The sequence below is a fragment of the Nomascus leucogenys genome, chromosome 13 (assembly GCF_006542625.1).
Source record: "Nomascus leucogenys isolate Asia chromosome 13, Asia_NLE_v1, whole genome shotgun sequence".
Classification (NCBI taxonomy): domain Eukaryota; kingdom Metazoa; phylum Chordata; class Mammalia; order Primates; family Hylobatidae; genus Nomascus; species Nomascus leucogenys.
Window position 1 is genome coordinate 18,031,003 of NC_044393.1, and position 24,595 is coordinate 18,055,597.

The 24,595-nt window shown below is 52.1% G+C and overlaps 3 protein-coding genes and 1 long non-coding RNA gene across 4 annotated transcripts in view; 1 reads left to right on the plus strand and 3 right to left on the minus strand.

Annotated features, from left to right (window-relative positions):
* SLC12A5 (solute carrier family 12 member 5) overlaps positions 1 to 4,663 on the minus strand; it is a 38,650-nt gene extending 33,987 nt beyond the window's left edge. The window contains exon 1 of the mRNA XM_012511916.2: positions 4,543 to 4,663. Coding sequence (XP_012367370.1) covers positions 4,543 to 4,663 — 121 coding nt within the window. The remainder of the gene's footprint in view (positions 1 to 4,542) is intronic.
* On the minus strand, positions 2,531 to 4,015 carry LOC115838055. The gene is made up of 2 exons (XM_030826815.1): positions 3,435 to 4,015; positions 2,531 to 3,136 (listed from the first exon to the last, which is right to left on the minus strand). Exons 1-2 carry the CDS (start codon positions 3,677 to 3,679, stop codon positions 2,605 to 2,607), a joined length of 777 nt encoding a protein of 258 aa, XP_030682675.1. The 5' UTR covers positions 3,680 to 4,015; the 3' UTR covers positions 2,531 to 2,604.
* On the plus strand, positions 4,339 to 12,862 carry LOC115838056. Its single transcript, XR_004033113.1, has 3 exons — positions 4,339 to 4,904; positions 6,553 to 6,670; positions 11,575 to 12,862. It is a non-coding gene; the product is annotated as an uncharacterized LOC115838056 (long non-coding RNA).
* Positions 9,807 to 17,453, minus strand: MMP9 (matrix metallopeptidase 9). Its single transcript, XM_030826814.1, has 13 exons — positions 17,303 to 17,453; positions 16,247 to 16,479; positions 15,727 to 15,875; positions 15,308 to 15,436; positions 15,043 to 15,216; positions 14,612 to 14,785; positions 14,048 to 14,224; positions 13,779 to 13,934; positions 12,830 to 13,109; positions 12,568 to 12,707; positions 12,088 to 12,238; positions 11,888 to 11,991; positions 9,807 to 10,118 (listed from the first exon to the last, which is right to left on the minus strand). Exons 1-13 carry the CDS (start codon positions 17,438 to 17,440, stop codon positions 10,000 to 10,002), a joined length of 2,124 nt encoding a protein of 707 aa, XP_030682674.1. The 5' UTR covers positions 17,441 to 17,453; the 3' UTR covers positions 9,807 to 9,999.
* Between the last annotated feature and the right edge of the window lie 7,142 nt (positions 17,454 to 24,595).

A 24,595-nucleotide genomic window follows, 5' to 3' on the forward strand; every position in this document is an offset into this window, starting at 1 on the left:
CCTCACCTCTCAGGAAGACTGTGCCCTATTCTGGCCTCCAGCCAACTCTCTGGGGTGAGGTTTAGAGAAAACACATGGCAGGCACCCACTACACTGCCAGCCTGGCACTGGCCAGTAAAAGGTGACCCGCAGCTCGGAGCCCCAGGAACCTGGCTGCCAGCACAGCATCCCCTCCCCACCAAGAACTCTGGGGAGATCTGGGGCCAGGGAAACCCTTTCATTAAAGCAGCACAAGATGCAGAGCTAGGGAGGGTCCTATTTCTAAACTCTGAGTCTCTCAAACTCATACCCCCTCCCACCATATGTCTCAGAGAGAAAAAAGCTCAGAGAAGCTGCCTCCTGAGTGTCAGGATTTGGGAACTGGAAGAGATATTATAAATTATTTTTCCACTTTCCACTTATTGTGAAATTGGAGTCTGAAAATGGAAAGGTTCACATTTTCTTCATGGGGTGAATTTGTAACAGACTAGGGACTAGAACCCAGCCCCCTGACCTCCTGTCCAGGACTCCATCCACTGAACCAGGACAAGGGGCTGTTTGGAGGAAGCTAGAGCCACCAGACTGGGTCCTCTTTTCACAGGAGGCAGGCATAGCATTCCTCCTTATGGCTCAATCCCTCTCCCTCTGCATCCCCACTGCATTACCCCCACAACCTAACCCACCCACCACTAGCTGTGGCCTCATGGGCCCAGGGCCCTGAATGCCCTCCTTCACTCTTCTTCTCCCCCAACCGCATGCCCCATCCTCGGACCCAAAACCGTAGCAGTGAATTGATGAGTCCAGCGCAAAGCACACCCCACACACCCAGGGCTCACTGCGGAGCACGTCAACCACCACCGTCTCCGTGGCAACCGGGGGTTTAATTAACAGGCTGCAGCCCCATCACCATAGCAACAGCACCCCAACAGCCCCTCATTCCTCTGCAGACTCAGCCCATCTTCCCTCTTTCCCAATCTGAACCCCTTTCTCGCTGCACTCACCCCCCCATCCCCACCCCACCTGGAGAACTGAGGCCTAAAGATCGCTCTGGTTCATTGAGAAAAGGGGAGGGGAGAGGAGGGGGATGACAGAGAAAGAGAGAGCAGCCTGTCACCATGGCAACTGCAGCCCCGTTCATAACCAGTTTGTTGCCATGGAGATTCCTAGGGCTCACCTTGGGCTGAGGTACCGGGTAGTGAGGTTCTGAGTTCTGGCTTGGGGATGAGATGACTGGAGATCTCCTTAGACAGACTGGAAATCTCCAAATCCAACATATATACCAATAACAGCATTATTCTTCCCAATTTACAGATGGAGAGACTGAAACATGAGGTTTGGGTCTAGAGGAGGCAGACAGCTTCATCCTTCCAAATCATCACAAAATCTTAGCATTTTTATGGTTAGAAGGACCCTTAGATAGCTTCCTGTTCAACTCTTTTATACTACAGATGGGTATATTAAGGCCCAGAGCGGGGAAGCAGTGTGCCCCAGGTCACACCACAGAGCGTGAGCTAGAACACAGATGGGCTATATTGTGGTCTTGCTCCATCCTCCCAGCATAAGTTAGCTCCCTCTCCCTCCATGGGGACACATCCCAACTCCTGTTAGTTTTACCAGGCCCAGGGCTCCTTTCAGGGCCCTGACTCCTCCCTGAGAAACTAAGGCACAGTAGAGGATCAGGTAAAGGAATAGGGGAGCATCTCAAGAGTTGTAACAATTGTCACCAGGTCTACTTCTGTTCATCCAAGTCACCATCAATCTCCCATGACATAGGTGAAGCAAGTGAGGTGTGTGGCCTGCAATCCAGGGTTAGTGGTGGATTTGAGGCTCGGCCTTGCCTTGCTTCTTTAACTCCCTGTAAGTCATGTTCTCGCCTATAGCTCATCCTCTGGCAGCAGAAATCACCCCAAGTGGCAAACCCCGCTCATTTGGCCCAGAATAAAAGATAATACACACCCATGCCATCTCCCCCAACCTTTCCCAATCTTAGACATGCTGCTATCCCTCCCTTTGGGTGAGGACAAGAGGTGGAAAGAGAATCTATCAGGGGCTAGAGGGCTGACACAAGAACAGCTGTGGGAAAGATACCATCAGATGCTGGGTTTCCCTAAGTAGTCCTTGTCTACTTCCCCATGCAGTGATCTACCAGAGAGGAGGTGCTTGAGGCTGTTTCAGGCTTAAAAGTTTAAAAGTCACCCAAATCATTGTCCAGATGGAACTTCCAATACACTCCTGCACACAGGTACCCACCCCTCAGACAGACACAGAAATGTACACATCAGCACACCCTTCAACCTGCTGGCAATATAGTGACACACAGAAGCACTGAGTGAGTCACTGACCACCCCACAGGTCATCAAAACTAATGGGGGATGCTCCTCCCACAAGACACATACACACAGCCTCTGCCACAGCACACAGCATTCCAGGCTCACACACACCTGCACACCCAAAGCTTGGGGGCTGTGTTTCACTTCGACCGTACCAGAGTCTCAGAGTGTGAACGAGAAAACAGCAATCACCTTGGGACATGAGAGAGGGCCGTCTTATTCCTAATCCAGGGGATGAGAAGTGAGAGAAGAGAAGGCAAAGGTAGAGAAGCAGGATCCCACAGCCACCCTCCTCTCATCTTATGAGCATTACACACCTACTAAGTGCCAGGCTCTGGGTCTGGAACTCAGAACACAAAGATAAAGGAGATGGTCCCTGTCCTTGAGATGTTCCAATGGAGGATACCCATAAGTAAAGAAAATGACTGCCATCCACCGGGACGTGTGCACTAAGGGTGCAGTGGGGGGGCCGAAGAGGAAACTGAAAAGATTTTTGGAAAAGGTTAAATGAGCTATAACTTACAGAATGAGTAGGAGTTTTCCTGGCTGATGGAGGTGGGAGAATGAATGTGGACAAGAACACCAGAAGCAAATGAGGAAAGAGAATGACAGACTTAAGGCTTTGGCCTTTATTTTGCAAGTGATGGGGGACTTCTGTGGAGGAGGGCTGGGGCAGGACTGGAGGCAGGGAGGCCAGGGGAGAGGATGTGGTCGTGGCCATGTGAGGCTTGGAGCAGGGCGATGATGACAGAGGGGGGACCGATGCTGCCAGATTCAGGATAAGTTTCAGAGGTGAATGGCCAAGACGTGAGGACCAGTTGGATTTGCTGGAAAGAAAAAAAGGAAGGGTTGAGAATGGCTCCAGAATTTCTGACTTTCAAATCTGGGAGGCTGGTAAGGTCATTCACGAAAATGAGAAAAGAGATTATGAGAAAGATGAAGAGTGGAAGGAGCCCAAGAAATCCAAGTGGCCACAACCAGGGGGCGTTCGGTTCACGGGACTGGAGCCATTCCGAATTCGGGGCCTCAATTTGGTCATCTGTACAATGAGGAGGTCCGCCAGATAACCCCCTAAGGGTTACTCTAGGGGTTTCGGCGCTTGGGTTTGCTTCGGGGCGAGCTCACCTGCGGCTCGGCAGCGACCCCTGGAGGTCTGGGGAGGCTCCTCCTCCTCCTCTCCTCGCTGGGGCCACTACAAGCCAATTCGCCTTGTTCCTTCCAGATCCGAGGGCCTCAGAGCCAGGGAGAGGACCCCTGATGAGTGCCCCCTGCGGGGAGACTGTGCACGCACCCAGGATGCTACTTCTCCACCGAAGGCCAGAAGGATCTTTCCCCTCCCCTATACTCTGTGCCCTGCGTGTAACTTCCATTACAAGACCCCTGCACAGGGCCCGCGAGGAAGACGCCCCCAACCCCGCCTGAGCTGGCTCCTCCCAATCCTTCCGGAGCTCGAGCAGACAAGGAGCTAAGTGGGTCCCCAAGAGTCGGGGTCAGCGACCCTACGGCATCCTCCCTGAATCTAGCTGCCCAGGATCCACACTAGCTTCCCTGCCTCCCGTCTCCTTCCCGGGATCCCCAGTCGCTGTCCGCTAAGCCTCCAGGGAGCTAGAGGATTGGAGGATCCGCCAGGCACCGAGGACCCGCTGACCTGGCACCTGCCTCCGCAACCCTGACTGTTTTCCTCCCGCCCTCGACCCCACCCCGCTCCCAGGCCCCACTCCCATCCTCCTGGCCCAACTCATTCCCCACTGGTCCCGCCCTTTCCTGACCCCAAACCAACCTAGTCCCGTCGCCTCCCATTTAGGGGCTCCTGACCACCCCCCTTCAACACACAGTCCCCTGTTTCCCTAGTTCCACCTCCCCACTCTGGTCCCGCTCCCTACTCGAGATGTCCCCGCCCCTTTAGTGCCCTCCGGCCTACTCTCCACCTTGACCCTGGCCCTTCCATCACCAGACCCGCCCCCTTCGCCTCCGTCCCAACCCCTTCCCTGGCCCCACCCCTTTCCCTTGTGGCCACGCCCACCTCGCGTCTGGCCCCTCCCCCTTCACACTTTCCGTTCCGCGACTCCGGCCCCTCGGTTTCCTAGTCCCGGCTCCGTTCCCCTCTCAGGCCTAGGACTGGGACCCCTCCCCGCCCCCGGTCTTGGCCCTGCCCCCTTCAACAGACGGTCAGCCCCGGCCCCTCCCCCTCGTCCCGCCCGGCCCGGCAGGCCCCGCCCCCTGCGGCCTCTACCTTTGACGTCTTCCCCCGGGAGGTGGCGGGGGTCTGCGACCGAATGCCGGCGGGACTCTGGGTCAGGGCTTCTGGCGGGCCCTGCGGGGGGCAGCGATGTGACCGTGAACCTGCGGCTCATGGCGCGGAAAGGGGCCAGGCGGCCGCGGCGAGGGCCGGGATCGCACAAGTGGCTGCAGCCAGGCTCTAGAAGAGAGAAAGAGCGGATCCCCCAACCCCCCCGCCCGCCCGCCCCCCGCCAGACGCGGCGCCGCGCAGGGTCCTAGTGCCCGCTGTGCGGAGGGTTCCTGAATCAGGCCACTTCGCTGGGAGGCCCTGGGCTCCCCAGTGCCACCCGAACGGCCTGAGGAGGCCATCTGCAGGTGAGAGTCGTCCCTACAACGGGGCCACCTCTGCTAGTGTCTCCTAAACACCTGGGGCTCATTCATTCATTCATTCATTCGGCACAGGTCGATAGCGTTCCTGTGTTTCGGTCAATGGTGCGAGGGATACGTCGGTGAATGAGATCCACTGGCTTCTTGCCCTCAAGTGGCTTAAATTCTAATAAGGAGAAAAAGATTATACGTGAGCAAACGCATAGATGAGATCATTTGAGATTGGGTGTATGTTTAAAACTATGGCCATGGGATAATGGGTAAGAGGGAGGACTACTTTAGGGGTGGTCTGAGAAGGCCTCCTAGAAGATATGGTATTTGAGCTGAGACCTCACTGATGAGAAGAGCCAGCTATGCAAAGATCTAGGGGTAAGAGTTCTCTAGAAGAAGAAACAGCAAATGCAGAGCCTTGGAGTGAGAAGGAGCCCCGACTGTCCAAGAAACAGCAAGGCCATTGTGTCTAGAAGAGAGTGAGTGGAGAAGAGAGTGACTGGAGATGAAGGAGGAGAGAAGGGCAGATCATGTGGTCTTCTGAAGGCTTTGGGGAGGAGCCTGGATTTTTTGAGCAGGGGAATGATGCGATCTGATTTATAATTTAACAGGATCGTTCTGGCTGCTGGGTGAAGGTTCAACTAAAGAATGGCAAGAGTAGAAGCTGGAAATCGAATTAGGAGGCTCCTGCAGACCCCAAGCTAGGGGGTGATGACAGCCAGACTAGAGTGGTGGCAGTTGTCTGATTCCAGTTAGGTTTTGAAAGTGAAACCATCAGGACCCACTGGTGGATCGGATGTGACATGTGACCATAAGAGTGAAGTCAAGGAGAAATCCTGGCAATTCACACACTGCTGGTGGGAGTGTAGTTAGGCAAAAACTGCTTTGGGAAACTATTTGATAACATCTACTGAAGCTGAACATACACATATCCTTCAACCCAGCAGTTTTTCTCCTAGGTATATACCCGAAAGAAATGACTGCCCGTGTTCACCAAAAGACATTTACCATGAATGTTCATAGGGGCATTGTCCATAATAGCCCCAAATTGGGATCAACCAAATGCTTGTCAACAGTGAAATAGAGAAATAAGTTGTAGTACCTTCACACAATGGAATACCATCTCAGAACAATATGGATGAATCTCACAAATAGAACCTTGAGAAAAAAGAGTCCAGACACAAAAGAATACATACCCTATAACACTATTTAAATACAGTAAAAAATAGTCAAAGTCTATCTAAGCTGTTAGAAGTAATGATAGTGGCACTGGGCACGGTGGCTCACCTGTAATCCCAGCACTTTGGGAGGCCGAGGCTGGTGGATCATGAGGTCAGGAGTTCAAGACCAGCCTGGCCAAGATGGTGAAACCCTGTCTTTACTAAAAATACAAAAATTAGCCATGTGTAGTGGTGGACACATGTAATCCCAGGTATTTTGGAGACTGAGGCAGAGAATTGCTTGAACCCAGGAGGCGGAGGTTGCAGTGAGCCGAGATCATGCCACTGCACTCCAGCCTGGGCGTCAGAAAAAAAAAAAAGTAATGATAGTGGTACCCCTTGGGGAGAAGAGGTAGTGATGGCAAGCAGGCTTCTAGGATGCTGATAATGTTTTGTTTCTTTTTTTTTTTTTTCTCTTGAGACAGAGTCTCACTTTGTCGCCCAGGCTGGAGTACAGTGTCATGATCTTGGCTCACTGCAATCTCCACCTCCCAGTTCGAGCAATTCTCCTACCTCAGCCTCCCAAGTAGCTGGGATTACAAGGTGCCCACCACTGTGCCCAGCTAATTTTTGTATTTTTAGTGGAGAGAGGTCTTCACCATGTTGGCCAGGCTGGTTTCGAACTCCTGATCTCGGATGATCCACCCGCCTTGGCCTCCCAAAGTGCTGGGATTATAGGCAAAAGCCACCATGCCCAGCCTCTTGTTTCTTGACCTGGTGCTGGTTACACACTTGTGTTCCATTTGTGAAAATGTCTTCAAATGTACACTTATTATAGATACATTTGTATATTTATTATATTATAGCAATGGTTCTCAACTGGGGGCAATGTTGACCACCAGGGAATGTTTGGCAATATTCAGAGCCATTTTTGGTTATCACAACTGGAGCAGGGGCTAGTACCAGCATCTAGGGGCTAAAGGCCTCTTGGGCTCTCTAGGTTTGTACCAGGGCTGCCTGGCCATGAGTCACAGTTCAACATTACCCTGCTGCACCCCATCCTCACACTGGCGCCTTTGTTAGCAGAGGGGGCTGACCCTGAATGGGCCTGGCATCTGGCCATGGATCCTGTCACCTCCTGGAGGAAGATGCCAAACATGCTGGAAGGTACAGTGTAGATGTACAGTGTAAGACAATCCCCCACAACAAAGTATCCAGCCCAAAATGTCAATAGTGTAGAGGCTGAGAAACCCAGTACTAGAAAATAAGTTTAAATAACTGATTCCTAGATTTTAGGACTGATTAGATGTTCAGCTTGATTGAGGGTGGATGATGCTGTCTCTTATTAAAGTGGTAACAACAGAGGAGCACGTTTGGAAGTTGAAACCCAGGAGTCAGTTTGGACCCGTTAGGTTGAGAGGTCTGTTTGCCAGCTAAGGAGCCGTGTAGAGTAGGCAGTTGAACATATGAGTCTGGAGCTCAGGGCAGGGGAGAGGAGGTTACAGTAGGAAACACAAATTTCACGGTCTTTAGCAGAGAGGTGCTATTTAAGGCTGTGGGCTACCAGACATCACAGGGAATGAGTATACACAGAGCAGAGGATTCCCATGATTGAGCACAAGGGTGCCTCTGTCACCAGAAGAGGAAAATCCACCCAGTGAAGTAGGAGGAGACCCAGAAGTAAGGTTCCAGAGGCCGAGAGTTTCAGGAAGAAGGGCAGGATCCACTATGTCAATGTGGGGAGAGTTGGTGTGGGATGAGCAGAGAGGAGCTCCTGTCACATCTGGCTACAAGAAGGTCATAAATGGCTTTGAAGAGGGTGACTTTGGTGGTGTAGTGGGGTGGGATCCAGGCTGGAAATGGCTGAGGAGAGAATGGGAATTGAGGAAGTGGAGACAGTGGGTAGAGACCATGCTTTGGAGAAGTTTTATTGTGAATGGGGATGGGAAGGTAGAGAAATAGACTAGTATCTAGTGGGAGGCAGGGGTTAAGAGAGATTGTAAACAACTCATGGCGGGGAATGTTTGTACGCCAGTGGGAGTGGGTCATTTGAGCAAGAAACAGATGAAAGAGGAAGCTCAGGAGGGCAGTTCTCTAGACTCCTGCTTAAATTCCCACGTAGGCCCTGATCAAACCCATCACCTCCGCTCATGGGCCCCAATCTTTCAGTCAAGTCCCTTTGCTAACCTGTAAGGTCAAATTCATATTCAGCCTGGCATTCAGGACTTCTCTATTCTATCCCAAACTAGCACTGCTATCTTAACCATTCCAGAATCCTCTCCATTCCCTCTTAGCCACCCGCTACTACCCCATGCTGGAGTTCTGAGCCATTTGAAGTTCCCAGACACCCACTGCTTTTTCTCTTCTTTTTCTCTTGGTGCATTTGCACCAAGAACCCACATTCAAATCCCACTGTTATCACTCACTAGCTATGAGACTTTGGGTGAGTTGTATAATTCTCTGTGCCTTAGTTTCCTCATCTGTAAAACAAGGGATTGGTGATGGCAGTAATAATGGTACCTACCAAGTAGTAGGAGTACCTATCTCATCTGGTTGTTTTATCATACAAAATGCACATAGAACAGTGCCTGGCACACAGTGCTGTACCAGGGGTAGCTACTAACATCAGGTATATGATCCATATTTTATTTATCCACTGCCTTACTCCTGGGCACCTAGGTTATTGCCAGTTTTTCACTAACAAACAATGCTGCAATCAACATCCTTCTATGTGTTGTCTTGTGCACATATGTGAGGGTCAGAAAGTAGTTACATTTTTAGGTTTAGTGGTTCTTGGTAAATTACCCTCTAAGAAGATTGTCCCTTGCACAGGAAGAATCTTGTTCATCCTTCCTGATTCGGTTCCAGTTCAGATGTCATCTTGACTGAGAAACATTCCTGGACCTCAATCACAACACAGACACACACACGTGCACACACACACACCATTATTGTAGAATAAAAGATCATGCACTGCACACTCCCCAAGTGTGATCACACTCCCCAAGTGTGATCCCACCACCACCAGCCATAGAATTACCCTTGTAAATAGGTCAGACTCTCTGGAGGTGGAGCCTGGAGTTGCATTTTAAGCAAGTTCCAAGGGCAATCTTATGCATTCTAAAGTCTAACTCATTTCTGTATCCCCATTGCCCAGTACAGGTCCTGGCTCCATGTAGGGGCTCAATAAATGTTTGATCAATGAATAAACAGGTTGATCATTTCCTTGACTGTAAAATAGAAATAATCACATCATACTTTCCTAACAGGAATGATTGAATATGTTAACATTTACAAAGTGCCTAGAACACTTTTTTTTTTTTTTTTTTTTTGAGACGGAGTCTCACCCTGTTGCCCAGGCTGGAGTGCAGTGGCGTGATCTCGGCTCACTGCAAGCTCCGCCTCCCAGGTTCACGCCATTCTCCTGCCTCAGCCTTCCAAGTAGCTGGGACTACAGGCGCCCGCCACCACGCCTGGCTAATTTTTTCTATTTTTTTTTAGTAGAGACAGGGTTTCACCGTGTTAACCAGGGTGGTCTTAATCTCCTGACCTCGTGATCCGCCCGCCTCAGCCTCCCAAAGTGCTAGGAGTGAGCCACCATGCCCAGCCTAGAACACTTTCTGGCACGTAGAAAGCACTGTATCAGTTATTTGTTTTTCCTTTTTTTTTTTTTCCACTCTATCAGTTAAATACATACATGCATACATAGGTGCATACATATATAAATAAAGTCTGCTTCTAAAGGTTAGCGAATCCAAGTTTATTAGAAACACTCCAACAAAAAACGAAGGTGAGAAGAGAGGGCCCAGCCCACCTCCACTCCTCCCTGTCCTCCAGAACAGAATACCAGTTTGTATCCGGCAAACTGGCTCCTTCCCCAGGGTTGGTCCCAGTGGGGATTTACATGGCACTGCCAAAGCAGGATGGGAGCCCTAGTCCTCAGGGCACTGCAGGATGTCATAGGTCACGTAGCCCACTTGGTCCACCTGGTTCAACTCCCTTCGGGAACTCACGCGCCAGTAGAAGCGGTCCTGGCAGAAATAGGCTTTCTCTGCAGGAGACAGGCAGGCATGAGAGGAGTGATTCTAATTCTCCCACATATACAGAAATAGGAACAAGATCTTGACAACCATCTCTTCTGCCATTTCTAGAACTTTCTAAGGTTTTCACATATCACCTTTATCCCCCCCACCTGTGAGATGCTGTGAGGTGCTGTGAGATGCTGGAGGGCACAGACCTCAGTGCCCAAAGCACTGCCGCAGAGCCTAGCACACAGTAGGTACACCATACACATTTTGTGAATGAACTAACAAATGAATAGACCAACTATCTTAATGCTCAGAACAATTCATTCAACACTGATTCATTGAACAAATCTGTTCATTCATCAACAATTATTTATTGAGCACCTACTATGTGCTCTGTTCAAGATACTGGGGGTAAGCAGAAAAAAATGTAGGCATGATCTCAATTATCTTGGTGCTTACACTCTAGTGAGGCAAGAGACAATTAAGCAAACACGTAAATAAATGAGATTGGTTTTGAAAATATAGAAAGTGGCTGGGTGCGGTGGCTCATGCCTGTAATCCCAGCACTTTGGGAGGCTGAGGCGGGTGGATCACGAGGTCAGGAGTTCAAGACCAGCCTGGCCAAGATGGTGAAACCCCGTCTCTACTAAAAAATACAAAAAATTAGCCGAGCATGGTGGTGGGCACCTGTAATCCCAGCTACTTGGGAGGCTGAGGCAGGAGAATCGCTTGAACCCAGGAGTCGAAGGTTGCAGTGAGCTGAGATCGTGCCACTGCACTCCAGCCTGGGTGACAGAGGAAGACTCCATCCCAAAAAAAAAGAAAAGAAAAGAAAATATAGAAAGCTATGGAGAAAATAAAAACAAGTAAATAGATAATAAATATCAAAGAAGGCCTCATTGAAGCAATGGCCTTAGCACTGAAACCTGAAGGAAGACAGTGGGATGGCCCAGTGACAATCTGGAGGGAAAGTCTTCCAGACAGAGGGAACAACTGGCACAAAGGCTCTAAGCTAGGAATGACCTTGATCTGTTCAAAGAGCAGCCAGTGTGGGTGGAGCAGGGTAAATAACAGGAGGAGTGGGAAGAGATGAGAACACAGGGGTGGAGTGTCAGATCCTCTTAATTTCTTTGACCTTGGAATTCATCTGGGGTCACTCCCAAGACCATTGCCCTCCACTCCTACCCCCTCCCTAATCTCATGGAATATGTTAAAGGTCCTGGACAGCCAGTATGGTTTGGGCTGGGGTGTTTATAAAGAAGATGGCAAAAAAAATGACAGACTAGAAAAAGATTTTGGTGGCAGAAAATCTTGTTCACCTTGTCAACTGTTTGGATGTGACTGGTGAGAAAGAGAAGTCAAGTGTAATTCCAGCTATCGTCCCCATATTACAGATGGGGAAACTGAGGCTAGAAGCGTAGAGAAGCAGTGACTTGCCCAAAGCCACAGAGCTGTGAATTGTCTTATCTCTCACTGTAGCACAGCGCCTGGCACATTATCGGCACTTGATGACTGTTGTCTAATAAATGAGCTTCCATACAAGCCACCTGTGTCCTGTACTGAAGGAGAAAGAGCTTCCAGCCGGGGAGGCAGGAAATCTGGGTCCTGGTCTTGGTTGCATCCCTGACTTCCTAAATGACCTGGAGAAGGCCTCTGCCTCTGCTGGGATCTTGTCTGTGCTGGGGCATTTGCTTCCATTTCCAAGGGCTTTTTCTTCCTCGCTCAGAATTTGACCACTCACTAAGAGGAGCCTAGTGTGGTGTCTCACGAAGGGACCCTCCTCAGCCCTCACCTCGGTACTGAAAGACGTCGTGCGTGTCCAGAGGCACCCCGGGGAACATCCGGTCCACCTCGCTGGCGCTCCGGGGATCCACCATCTGCGCCTTCACGTCGAACCTGCGGGCAGGCGCGGAGGAGACAGGTGCTGAGCCGGCTACCTGGCGGACGGACGGCGCCCGGGCTCCCCCTGCCGGCGGCCGCGGCGGCGCTCACCTCCAGAGGCGCCGCCCGCTGAACAGCAGCATCTTCCCCCTGCCACTCCGGAGGGCCCCGGTCACCTGGGCCACGTCGGCGCCCAGGCCCAGCTTGTCCAGACGCCTCGGGCCCAGCACCGACGAGCCTGTGTACACCCACACCTGGCGCCCTGCAGGGGAGGAGGGTCACGTCGGTTTGGAGGCGCAGAGGGAGCACGTACTCTTCTAGAACGCGAGGAGGGAGATTCCGGGGAGGCCTTTCCTAGCCCGCGTGCCCGCAGTCCCTGCACCCCAGGGACAGAGGCGCTGGGTAGAGCGACTCGAGGGCGTGGAGAGGAGGGGGCAGAAACTCAGCCGCCCCTACGTTTGCTAAACTGCGTCCGCCAGGGGGCGTATTTTTATAAAACGCACAAGACGTTTCGTGGGTTATCGATGGTCTCTTCAGCCTCCTTGACTGATGGGGATTGACGGGGCGGCGGAGGGAAAGAAGGTAACTAACCAGAGAAGAAGAAAAGCTTCTTGGAGAGCGGCTCCTCAAAGACCGAGTCCAGCTTGCGGGGCAGCGCGGGCCACTTGTCGGCGATAAGGAAGGGGCCCTGCGGCCGGCTCCCCCTGCCCTCAGAGAATCGCCAGTACTTCCTGAGAACGCGAGGAGGGAAAGGACGGGCTCTAAGCCTTGGACACAGGGCCAGTGGGCGGGAAGGGAAGGGCAGCCCCTCCGCCAAGCCCCCTCCCGCATCCACACAACCCTGCCTCCTCACCCATCCTTGAACAAATACAGCTGGTCCCCAATCTCCGCGATGGCGTCGAAGATGTTCACGTTGCAGGCATCGTCCACCGGATTCAAAGGCACAGTAGCGGCCGTAGAAGGGCCAGCAGTGGGGGGACCTGTGGGGCCAGCTGAGGGGGGACCTGTGGGGCCAGCTGTGGGGCGCTCTGAGGGGCGGACAGTGGGGGGTCCGGTGGGGCAGACCGTCGTGGGAGCTGTGGGCTGCCGTGTGGTGGTGGTTGGAGGCCGTGGCTCAGGTTCAGGGCGAGGACCTAAAGAGAGACACGGGATGAGACTCTTCCTATTCCTGCATACGTCTGTACCCCTAGAACATCTGCTCCCCTAAGCCTCTCAGTGAGGCCTCCTCTGGCACACAGGCCCCTCCTCACTCAGCCTTCCTTCCCAAACCACAGGACTTTCTTCTTCTTTTTCGTTTTAAGCGACATCCTGTATGGCCCAGGATGGAGTGCAGTGGTGCAATCATAGCTCACTACAGCCTCGAATTCCTGGGCTCAAGGGATCCTCCCGCCTCAGCCTCCAGAGTAGCTAGGACTACAGACATGTGCCTTCACGCCTGGCTCATTTATTTTTTGTAGAGATGGGAGTCTGGCTATGTTGCCGAGGCTGGTCTGGAACTCCTGGACTCAAGCAGTCCTCCCGCCTTGGGTCTCCCAAAGCGCTGGGATTAGAGGCGTGAGCCACCATGCCCAGCGTAGACTGGCTTTTGAAGTCACGCCTATCTCTCTCTAGAGTCTCTTTATCACCATCTCTAAGCACTGACATGGCAGCGACTGGGCCCAGGCTCTGCTTCCAGATAGACTTTGAGGTCCCACCTCTGCTGCACGCCCCGTTCCTCCCCCGACCCCCAACCCCCAATTCTTTGGTACTGTGGCACAGCCACGCCCTTTCCCCTCCTCCTCCCATCCCTGCCCCTGCCTCACCATAGAGATGCTGGATGCCATTCACGTCGTCCTTATGCAAGGGGGGCTCCTCAGTGAAGCGGTACATAGGGTACATGAGCGCCTCCGGCACTGACGAATGATCTAAGCCCAGCGCGTGGCCGAACTCGTGCGCCGCCACGAGGAACAAACTGTATCCTGGAGGGAGAGGGAGCCTGAGACATGAGCGCCGGGCCGAGCCCCCAGCCCTGGCCACCCCACCACCACCACTGCCGGGAACCGCAGCCCCGGAGCCTCGGGACCACGCCTACCTTGGTCCGGGCAGAAGCCCCACTTCTTGTCGCTGTCAAAGTTCGAGGTGGTAGCGCACCAGAGGCGCCCATCTCCGCGGCCCTCGCTGGTACAGGTCGAGTACTCCTTACCCAGGAAGGTGAAGGGGAAGACGCACGGCTTCCCCGCCGAGTTGCCCCCCATCACGGTCGAGTCGGCTGGAGAGACCCAAGGCCTTGGATGAGCCAGGTGGATGAGTCCAATAAGGAGCCAGGGGCCTACCCGACAGGGAGCTAGACAATCTTGGTGGCCTAGGGGGCCCTGTAGAGCACTCCTGAGAAGAGGCTAGACCCGTGGGCGGTGCCTGGGACAGTAGACCAAGGAAGAGGCGGCCAGCTGAGCAGAAAAGGCCGAACCTCAGTGGCTGGGGCGGGGCCATTGGAAGTCAGGGATGGGGTGGAAATGTGGTGTAGGTGGGCGGAGTCACGGTCGTCCTGAGGACCAATGAGAGTGGAAAGACAAACTGATGAAGGGAAGGGCCGCGTTTTGGGGGCAAATGCATGATGAGAGGGCGGGGCTGAACCTGGTAGACAGGGCGGAGGTACCTCGGGTCGGGCAGAAGCCGAAGAGCTTGTCCTGGTCGTAGTTGGCGGTGGTGGCGCACCAGCGGTAGCCGTCGGAGCGACCGTTCGTGGTGCAGGCGGAGTAGGATTGGCCTTGGAAGATGAATGGAAACTGGCAGGGATTCCCATTAGCATTGCCGTCCTGGGTGTAGAGTCCTGGGGCGAGGAGGAGGTGGGAAAGGGGGAGAAGGCGGAGAGAGCACATTATAACCCCCAAGTGTGTCCTGTTCTTTGACCCATGGATGGTCTACAGTTCATCCCTCCTCTCATCATTTCTCAGATGAGAAAATTGGGCCCAGAGTGCGGGAGGGTAAATTGCAGGCCACACAGCACTAGTGGCAGAGCTGGGATTAGAACCCAGGACCATCAAGGGTGGTGGGCGCCCCCAGCCCTCGGCGCGCCCCCACACTCACTCTCGCTGGGGCAGAAGCCAAACCGGCCGTCGGTGTCGTAGTTGGCCGTGGTACTGCACCAGGGCAAGCCGTCGGAGCGACCATCTGTGGTGCAGGCAGAGTAGGAGCGGCCCTCGAAGATGAAGGGGAAGTGGCAGGCCGCGCCATCTGCGTTTCCAAACCGAGTTGGAACCACTGCGGGAGGAGGGGGGACCGGAGTCAGGGCGGCGGGTGATGGGTGGGAGAGAAGAAGGGAATCAGGGGCCAGGAGGACTCAGAATCTCACCGACGCCCTTGCCCAGGGACCACAACTCGTCATCGTCGAAATGGGCGTCTCCCTGAATGCCGGGGCCAGGAGGAAAGGCGTGTGCCAGGAGCCCGTCCTTCCCGTCGAAGGGATACCCGTCTCCGTGCTCTGAAGAAACAGGTCGAGAGGAAGAGGGTTAGCCAAGTACTGTTGCGCAGATTGTGCGCTGCCCAAGGCAAGGGCTCCGAAATAAGTGCAGGCTAAAATCCCGCCTGCGCGAAGCTCTCCCAGCCTGGCGCCCTGGCCCTGTGCACTGTCTGGCAGGAGGGGCCGTATAAGCCAGGGCAGCGCGGGCAGGCAAGAGGAAGCCGGGGCCACTGCTACCTCCACGCTCTCCGTGGTCCTCCCTTCCCTGACCCCGCCCAGGTCTCCTGGATTTTCCCTCCTCACGTTCTCACCCGCGACACCAAACTGGATGACGATGTCTGCGTCCCGGCTGTACACGCGAGTGAAGGTGAGCGGCGTCACCGCGCTCCACAGCGCGAAGGCGCGGGCAAAGGCGTCGTCAATCACCGCCCGCGGCAAGTCTTCCGAGTAGTTTTGGATCCTGTAGGGTAAGAGCCAGAGGAAGGACGTCAGAAGTGAAAGGCTGGAGCGGGGCAGCAGGGACTCCCCATATGGCAGAGACTTCAACATACACAGTGCTCCCTGCCGTCCACGCTGTCATCTATAAATCGCTTCCAGACTGTTTTTTTGTCTACTTAGACCCTCACAATGGCCCTGACAGGAGGACTTGGATTGCAAGAGCCATTTCCCTGAAGGAAAAACAGAGGCTCAGAGGTAGAGACACTCCCCCGGGGCCACACATTAAATAGTGAAACCCAGGAACCCGTCCAAGACAGGACATGTTCACCGCTGGCCCAAGAGCCAGACCCGGCCTCCCCGCCCCACCCCGCTGCCCCCACGGCCCCAGCTCACCAATAGGTGATATTGTGGTGGTGCCACTTGAGGTCGCCCTCAAAGGTTTGGAATCTGCCCAGGTCTGGGACCCCGCACCGTGGGGTTCGCATGGCCTTCAGCGTGGCGCTGTCCAGCTCACCGGTCTCGGGCAGGGACAGTTGCTTCTGGAGAAGCAGCAGCGCAGGCCCCAGAGATTTCGACTCTCCGCGCATCTCTGCCACGCGAGTGTAACCATAGCGGTACAGGTATTCCTGTGGATGAAGGGACACACACATGCCATATCTCTGACCCCTTTCTCTGCCCAGCTGGGGCCAGGACTCCCTCCAGACACTTGTGGAGGGAGTCTTTTTTTTCTTTTTCTTTTTCTTTTTTTTTTTTTTTTTTTTTTGGAGAGACGGCATCAGCCCACTGCAGCCTGGACCTCCTGGACTCAAGTGATCCTCTCATCTCAGCCTTCTGCATAGCTGGAACTACAGGTGCACATCGCTGTGCCTGGCTATTTCTTTAATTTTTTTGTAGAGACAGGATCTTACTATGTTGCCTAGGCTGGGCTCAAACTCCTGAGCTCGAGGGATCCTACCGCCTTGGCCTCCCAAAGTGCTGCGATTACAGGTGTGAGCCATCATGCCCAGCAGGGACTAGCATTTAATAAAGCATTAAGTGCTTTCCAGACACCAGTGCTTTCTGACCACCCAGGGATCTCCCCTCCTTAGACATCCTCAGCTCCTTCTCACCCCTGGATTCCTCTAGCCCATTTCTGCTGCACAGCTGCATAAGGTTTGCCCCTGTTCACTCCCAGCCTATGCTTACCCCAGAACCCTCCAATGCCTCCCCCACCCCAAACCATTTCCCATTTCCCACCTAGGAAAGCCCCATTGCCCATTTCTGGCCATCACTGCTCAAAGCCTCCACAAGACCCCCCATTGCCTAACCCTGGACACCTCTGTTCTTCAGATATGCCAATCACCACCAACACACCCCTAAAGCATCTCTTCTGAGGCCCTGTGTCCTCTCTGGGACACTCAACACCCTCCCGGACAGCCCTCCCCAACTCTAGACTAGGTGTTTGCCCACCTCTGCCAGCTGCCTGTCGGTGAGATTGGTTCTCAGGTCTCCAGGGAAGAGCACAAGGGTGGACTGGCGCCGTCTGGGGGCAGCAAAGCAGCAGCCCAGCACCAGGAGCGCCAGGACCAGAGGCTGCCAGAGGCTCATGGTGAGGGCAGAGGTGTCTGACTGCAGCTGCTGTTGTGGGGGCTTTAAGGAGGCGCTCCTGTGACCCCACCCCTCCTTGACAGGCAAGTGCTGACTCAGGGGACAGGGTGTGTGTGTGTGTGTGTGTGTGTGTGTGTGTGTGTGGCAGCCCCAGCATGAGAAAGGGCTTACACCACCTCCGTCTCTCTCCACTGCCCGCAGTCTCCACTGCCAAGTCAGGCAAGACCCCAGACCCGCAGGAAACCGCAGGCCCTCAGGGGAGGGTTAGGGTTTTGCAAACTGCAGAGCTTGTGGGAACTGTATGAAAGGGAGGGAGGGGGATGAAGCTGGAAGGATCCCTCATCCCTTGGTCTGAAAGCCTTCAGTGGTCGGCCAAGGGAAGGTGATGGAAGACTCCCTGAGACTTCTTTCTGAATCTAATGATCCCCCTGGCCCATCCTTGGCCTTTTGCAACACCCCCTCCCAGGTCAAATCTCCTCCCCAAACCCCTCCCCACACTCCAGGCTCTGTCCTCTTTTTCCCTCCCTGACAGCCTTCTTTGACTCAGCTTCCTCTCCCTGCTTCATCTGGGAGCAGAAGGAATGGGCTCTGCTAGGCAGGGCTGGGGAATTCCACTGGGGCAACCCCCTGCCTTCGGCAGGCTGAATCTTTAGGGTAGTAAAGGGGAGAGTAGCAGCCTCTAGAAAACAGCAGACATGGCTTTACTCTCTTCCTTCAGGACCTCGGGCAAATGTCCTATCACTTTGAATGTGTTTCCTCAGCTGTAAAAAAAAAAAAAAAAACGGGGTGGGGAGGGTCGGGGTTCTTTGTCCCTAAATTGATGTGAGGATAAAATGAGATCAAACATATAAAATGTTTAGTACACTGTACGTTGTAAGTCCGCAACGGATGGTGGTGATTGGTTTTAATTACCAAGGCCAAGACCCAAGATTCAGGGTCAGGTATGGTGGCTCATTCCTGTAATCTTAGCACTTTGGGAGGCCAAGGTGGGAGGATTGCTTGAGCCCAGAAAGAAGGTCAAGGATACAGTGAGCCATGATTATGTCACTGCACTCCAGCCTGGGCGACAGAGCAAGACCCTGCCAAAAGACCATGATTCTAACTTGGAATCAGCAGACCAGGTTATTGGGCTCTAAGCTGCAGTGTAACCTGGAGTAAATGCCTTCCCCTTTGTCAGCTTAGGATTCTTCAACTGCAAATTGGGGCAGGATATGGGGGAAAATAATCTATAGGAGCCCTTTCAGTTCTCCAGCCCTGCTGCATGCAGCCAAATCTCCAGCCCAATTATCACACTTATGCCAAGCCTCCCTCCCAAGCCTCCCACACCAGCAGGGAGGCGCTCCTGTGACCCCTCCCTCCCTCCTTTCTTCCTAGCCAGCCGGTGTCAGGTGGGGTCTATATTCACCTTCTTCAAAGCCCTATTTGGGAAAAACATGCTAACAACTCAACAAGCTGTATTTATTTATTTTCTTTTATTTTGGGGGGGTGTAGTATCACTCTGTTACCCAGGCTAGAGTGCAGTGGCGTCATCTCAGCTCACTGCAACCTCTGCCTCCTGGGTTCAAGCAATTCTCCTGCCTCAGCTTCCCGAGTAGCTGGTATTATAGGCGTGCACCACCACGCCTAGCTAAATTTTTTGTATTTTTAGTAGAGATGGGGTTTCACTACGTTGACCAGGCTTGTTTCGAACTTCTGACTCAGGTGATCTGCCCACCTGGCCTCCCAAAGTGCTAGGATTACAGGCATGAGCCGTGGCACCCGGCCCAACAAGCTGTATTTAAAGGGCCTACTATGTGCCAGGCATTTTATATGTTTATCTAATAAATGAGACTGTGAGATGGAGATAATTAACTTCCTTTACAGAAAAGTTGAAGTTCTAAAGTTCACTAACAAATGAACATCTGCTTTGCAGTCACGAAGTCCTGGGTTTCCGTCCCAGCTCTGCCATTTTCCAGCTATGTGACCTTGGGCAAGTCACTTTACCTCTGAACCATAATAATGATAATGCATTTTTTGAGATTTACTGTGTCAAGCACCGTAATAAGTTCTCTATAAGCCTCTCATTTCATCCTCACCACTTGTAAGGTAAGTTTAATGAGTATCCCTCCTGTTTTCAGAGGGGAAAACTAAGGCTCAGAGAGTTAAGGAATTTGCCTGTGATCACAGAGCGAGTTAATCCACAGAACTAGGGTTCAAGCTCAGAACTGCCTGGTTCTGAAGCTTTTCATCTTTATTACCATTTACAGGGAACTGTGATGACCCAGGTATAGAAGTGGGTAGGTGGATGCGGTGACAGGGGCAGCACATAAAACCTGGATCCTTCTCCTCTGGTCCCCTGCTACCCACTGAAGGTAAGAGAGGAGGCCCACGTATTTAGGAATCAGAGGCTAGGACAGGGGACCCAGGAGGAACTAGATTCTAGGCTTGGGAATGTGAGGTCATAGAGTAATATGATTTTAAAGGAAGAGATCCTCCAATCTGGAGGATCTTCATCTGGGTGGCAGACACAGGCTTTTAGGAAAATCCATTAACTACCCCCAACTTGCCATCAATGGTACCAAATATGACATACAAATACATATCTATGTATGTATGTCACATATCTCAAACTTAGAACCATTGACACTTGGGGCTGTCGTGTGCATTGTAGAATGTTTAGCAGCATCCCTGACCTCTATCCACTGGATGCCAGTAGCACCTCCCCCTGCCAGTTGTGACAACCAGAAATGTTACCAAACATTGCCAAATGTACCCTGGGTGAGTGGGAGGGGCAGACTCACCCCCAGCTACTGGTATATTTTGATTTTTCTATGTAAAGGGTCTAAAACTTTTATCAGATACTCAAACCATTGTCGATGATCTTCAAACCTTTTAAAGACCATTTACTCAACACATTCTTGTTGAGTTTTTCTGGGCCAATCATTATGCTAAGAATTGGGAATACAAGTAGTGACCAAGATAGCCTTTGTCTCATTGTTCATGGATCTGAGAGTTCAGCATGGGGAGAAATTGAATGAATAATTAATTACCAGAGAGTCAGGCATCACGAAAGGAAAATGTATTTATGTATTCCAATTACTCTCATCATGCAATGAGGAAACTGAGGCTCAGAGTGGTCACAGAGCAAGAGCCTGCACTCTGGAGCCAGGCTGCCTAAGTTCAAATCTCAGCTCTGCCACTGACTTGCTGTGTGACAGGGGCAATTGACACAACCATTTCAGTGCCTCAGTTTCCCCATCTGTAAAATTGGAGTAATAATAGTGCTTCCCTTCGTGGGGTGGTTGTAAGGCTCAAAGGGTTAGCAAATATAAAGTGCCTGGCACATGGTAATAAGTGTTTGCTGCTATGCTAATTAGGATCACCTTCAGGACAGCCGCTGTTTTTTACCAAACAGGAGCAGAGAGAGAGCAGCCAGGAAATCCAGATCTTGATTCCTGGAGTCAATCCAAATAAGAATCCTCCTTTTCTTAACCTCCCCCACCACTCCCATCAACTTCCTCCTTTACCTCCTGGCTCCCCAACCCCCATCAAGGGGAACTTGGACAGAGCTTGGCTTTCAACACTGCAGTGGCAGGAAGTGGTTCTGGTTACCACATCCCCTTCCCCACTTCCCCCAGCCTCTCTTTTTAATACCACAACAGAGTTTAGCCAAGACCCTGGGAGTGAAGGCAGAGAACAGGATATACCCTCAAGTAGAGTCATAGTTTGGACTCTAAGCCCCTCACTGAGGTAGCTCCATCAGGATGGGGAGGGTGCTAACCCTGGAGCCCTGAGTCACTAGCTGGATGACACAGCCCTGCGGGCCACTATTAATAAAAGGCCCCCAGACCAGGGTCAGCCTCACGAGATGAGGAATCTGTCCTGCTATCTAGGGTGGGGGAACTCCAAGCCTCTTTCTCCCAAACCTGCCAGAGAGGGGAGGGGTAGCCAGGCCAGAGAGGCTCTGGCAGGATGTGGAGGAGACACTGAAGTCTGAGATGAAGTAGAAAGGTGTGTATCCTGCAAGACATTCCTCAGGGGAGAGCATCACTCAAGTACCCCACCCCCAACCCACAAACACACCTGCCATCCCTAGCTTCAGGGGAATGGCAATTCCCACACTGACTCTTAGAGTCCCTATTCACTCCAAGTCACACCTCTCACTTATCTGTACTGGGCAGCGTCAGTAAGGAAGCCATAGGGCATAAATTTTGGAATAAGACCTCCTGGGTTCGTATTCTAGTACCTATCATTTATGGGCTGTTGGACTTTAGGCAAATCACTTTACCTCTCTATGCCTCCATTTTCTCATTTGTAAAGTGGGGAAAGAAGCAGACCTCATTTGGAGGTGTTGTAGCGGGGATTAAATGTGATTATACTTTGCAAATTCTCAGCACAGTGCCTGGCTCTTAGCAGGTACACACACACACACACACACACACACACACACACACACAGTTTAGCTACTATGATTCTATTACTCTAATGCTCTCATCTCAACTTTACAAATTAACATTCATACCCATGGCTCAGAGAAGTGCTTTAAGTTGCTCATGGTCACACAGCTGGTGAGTGACCAGCTGCGTAGGCCTTCTGACTCCCAATCCCGTGCTAAGATCAGGTCACTGGCTCTAGCAAAAAGGAAGTCCGTGGGGGCAGCAGTCTAGGGGCAGGGAGGAGTGGTTGCCCAGAAGCCAGGCTGGAGGAGTTATGTTTAGGAACCAACAGAGGAAATAGATGTGAGGTATTTGGCTGAAATCTGTAGGATAAAGAAAGTGGGAGATAAAAAAGGAAAATAAGAGTGAGGTAGCTGGCGGGGCAGTCATATAAAATCATTTCAGGGTTTAGTATTGTTTTACTTTGGACAACAGATGGGAGGGGCACCGTATTGTCAGTAATCACAGGCACTAAAGGTATAAATCTGGTCCTGCTCACAATGGGGAAGAGGTGGCAAGAGGACTTAATCTTTGAGAAATCCAAGGTTAAGCATTCAGCGGGGGCTCAGTCCCGCTGGGCAAATGGATGGAGAGAGCCCTGGGGAATGGCTCAGGAGGAAGTCCATGTGGCACACAGGGAAACCAGCACATATTTTGACCCTTTTCCAAGCCTAGGTTGAGCCTCTGCTCTTGGGCCAACCCACTTTCTCATACATCTTCCAGTTCAATTGTTCTCAAACTGTGGTCCCAGGACCAGAAGCCTCTGCAGCACCTTAGAACTTAGAAACACAAATCCTCCCCGTCCCAGAACGATTGAATCAGCAACTCCGGGGTGGGGCCCGGAAATCTTTGACCTAACAAGCTAAAGATTTTGTTTGTTTGTTTTCGACACAGAGTCTCGCTCTGTTGCCCAGGCTGGAGTGCAGTGGCACGATCTCAGCTCACTGTAACCTCCACCTCCCAGGTTCAAGCGATTCTTCTGCCTCAGCCTCTTGAGTAGCTGGGACTACAGGGGCCCGCCACCATGCCCGGCTAATTTTTGTATTTTTTAGTAGAGACGGGGTTTCATCATATTGGCCAGGCTGGTCTTGAACTCCTGACCCCGTCATCTGCCCGCATCGGCCTCCCAAAGTGCTGGGATTACAGGCGTGAGCCACCACACCTGGCCGTTTTTTTTTTTTTTTTTTTTTTTTTGAGACAGAGTCTTGTTCTGTCACCCAGGCTGGAGGGCAGTGGCATGATCTCAGCTCACTGCAACCTCCACCTCCCAGGTTCAAGCAATTCTCCTGCTTCACCCTTTTGAGCAACTGGGACTACAGGTGCATGTGGCCATGTCCGGCTAATTTTTGTATTTTTAGTAGAGACGGGGTCTCACTATGTTGGCCAGGCTGGTCTCGAACTCCTGACCTCAGGTGATCCACTGGCCTTGGCCTCCCAAAGTGCTGGAATTACTAGCGTGAGCTACTGCGCCCAGCCCAGCCAGTGATTCTGATGCATCCTCAGTTTGCGACCTCTGCTGTAGCGTAGCTTCATCCCTACGCTGATAGGGAGGGCATTTGACCCCATTTCCAGATGAGGAAACTAAGGTTCAGAGAGATGAAGCCACTTGTCCAAAAACCACGCAACTCATACCAAAATCAAGTGGGAATCTAGGCCTTTCTGACTATATAAAGCGGGTGCTTCTCACTACAATATTATAGCGGGGGGTGATGTTCAAATATTTAACAACCAGGTCCTCAGGAGCCCTAACTAATCAGAACTGATTAGGTCCAGGGTCTGGGGAGATGGGGAGGATGATGCTTTGAACTTAGAAAGTTCAAAGCAGCCCCAGTTACAAGTGGATGGGGAAATATGTCAGTATTTTATTTTTGAGACAGGGTCTCGCTCTGTTGCCCAAGGTAGAGTGCAGTGGCACAATCACGGCTCACTGCAACCTGTGCCTCCCAGGCTCAGGCGATCCTCCCACCTCTGCCTCCCAAGTAGCTGGGACAACAGGCACGCTCCACAACACCTGGCTAGTTTTTGCTATTTTTATAGAGATGGGTTTGCCATGTTGCCCAGGCTGGTCTCAAAATCTTGGGCTCAAGGGATCCACCTGCCTCGGCTTCCCAAAGTACTGGGATTACAGTCATGAGCCCCTGCACCCAGCCATGTTTCAGTATTTTTACAACCAGTGCTGCTATACCAGTGCATACCGGCTGCACACCAATCCTGACTATGATCCCCTTGCTAGGAGGAGGATCTCCTGAAGCTGGCACTGGATGGTGGGCCTGCAGCTAACGATAGCCCCAAAGCAAACACAGGTATAACAAGTGTCTCGTGGGAATCCTGTTCAGCAATGCTTCTCAAATTTGATTGCACATTGGAATCACTCAGGATTTTCTTTTGAATACTGATGCCTGACTTTCACCTCCCCTCCTATAGATTCTGACTTAATTGGTCTAGGGTGCAGCCTGAGCACTGGGAATTTTTTTTAAGCCTCAGTAATTCTAATATGCAGGAAGGGTTAATAACATTGCTATACAGAGCCCCGGAACCTGTAAGTCTCCAGATTAAGAACGCCTGGTTTGTGTCAGTATTTCCTAAGGCCGGGGACTTTTAAAAGACAAAGGTTCTCAAGAGATTCTGATTTAGTAATCAGTATGATCTGGAAGTAGATGTTAGCAAGCTCCTTCGGTTTAGAAATCACCGATAGGGACAGCCGCTGCTGGCTGTGTTCACTGAGAGGTTCAGCGATTCT

What these genes read in the sequence shown, in the direction of transcription:
- LOC115838055 (XM_030826815.1), bottom strand. Translation starts at nt 3,679, where the DNA reads ATGGAAGTTACACGCAGGGCACAGAGTATAGGGGAGGGGAAAGATCCT. An exon ending in GGGTCGCTGCCGAGCCGCAG is followed by an intron (nt 3,137 to 3,434) that starts GTGAGCTCGCCC and finishes TTTTCTTTCCAG; the next exon opens with CAAATCCAACTGGTCCTCAC.
- MMP9 (XM_030826814.1), bottom strand. Translation starts at nt 17,440, where the DNA reads ATGAGCCTCTGGCAGCCTCTGGTCCTGGCGCTCCTGGTGCTGGGCTGC. An exon ending in CCGACAGGCAGCTGGCAGAG is followed by an intron (nt 16,480 to 17,302) that starts GTGGGCAAACAC and finishes CTTCATCCACAG; the next exon opens with GAATACCTGTACCGCTATGG. An exon ending in AGCGGGCGGCGCCTCTGGAG is followed by an intron (nt 11,992 to 12,087) that starts GTGAGCGCCGCC and finishes GCCTGCCCGCAG; the next exon opens with GTTCGACGTGAAGGCGCAGA.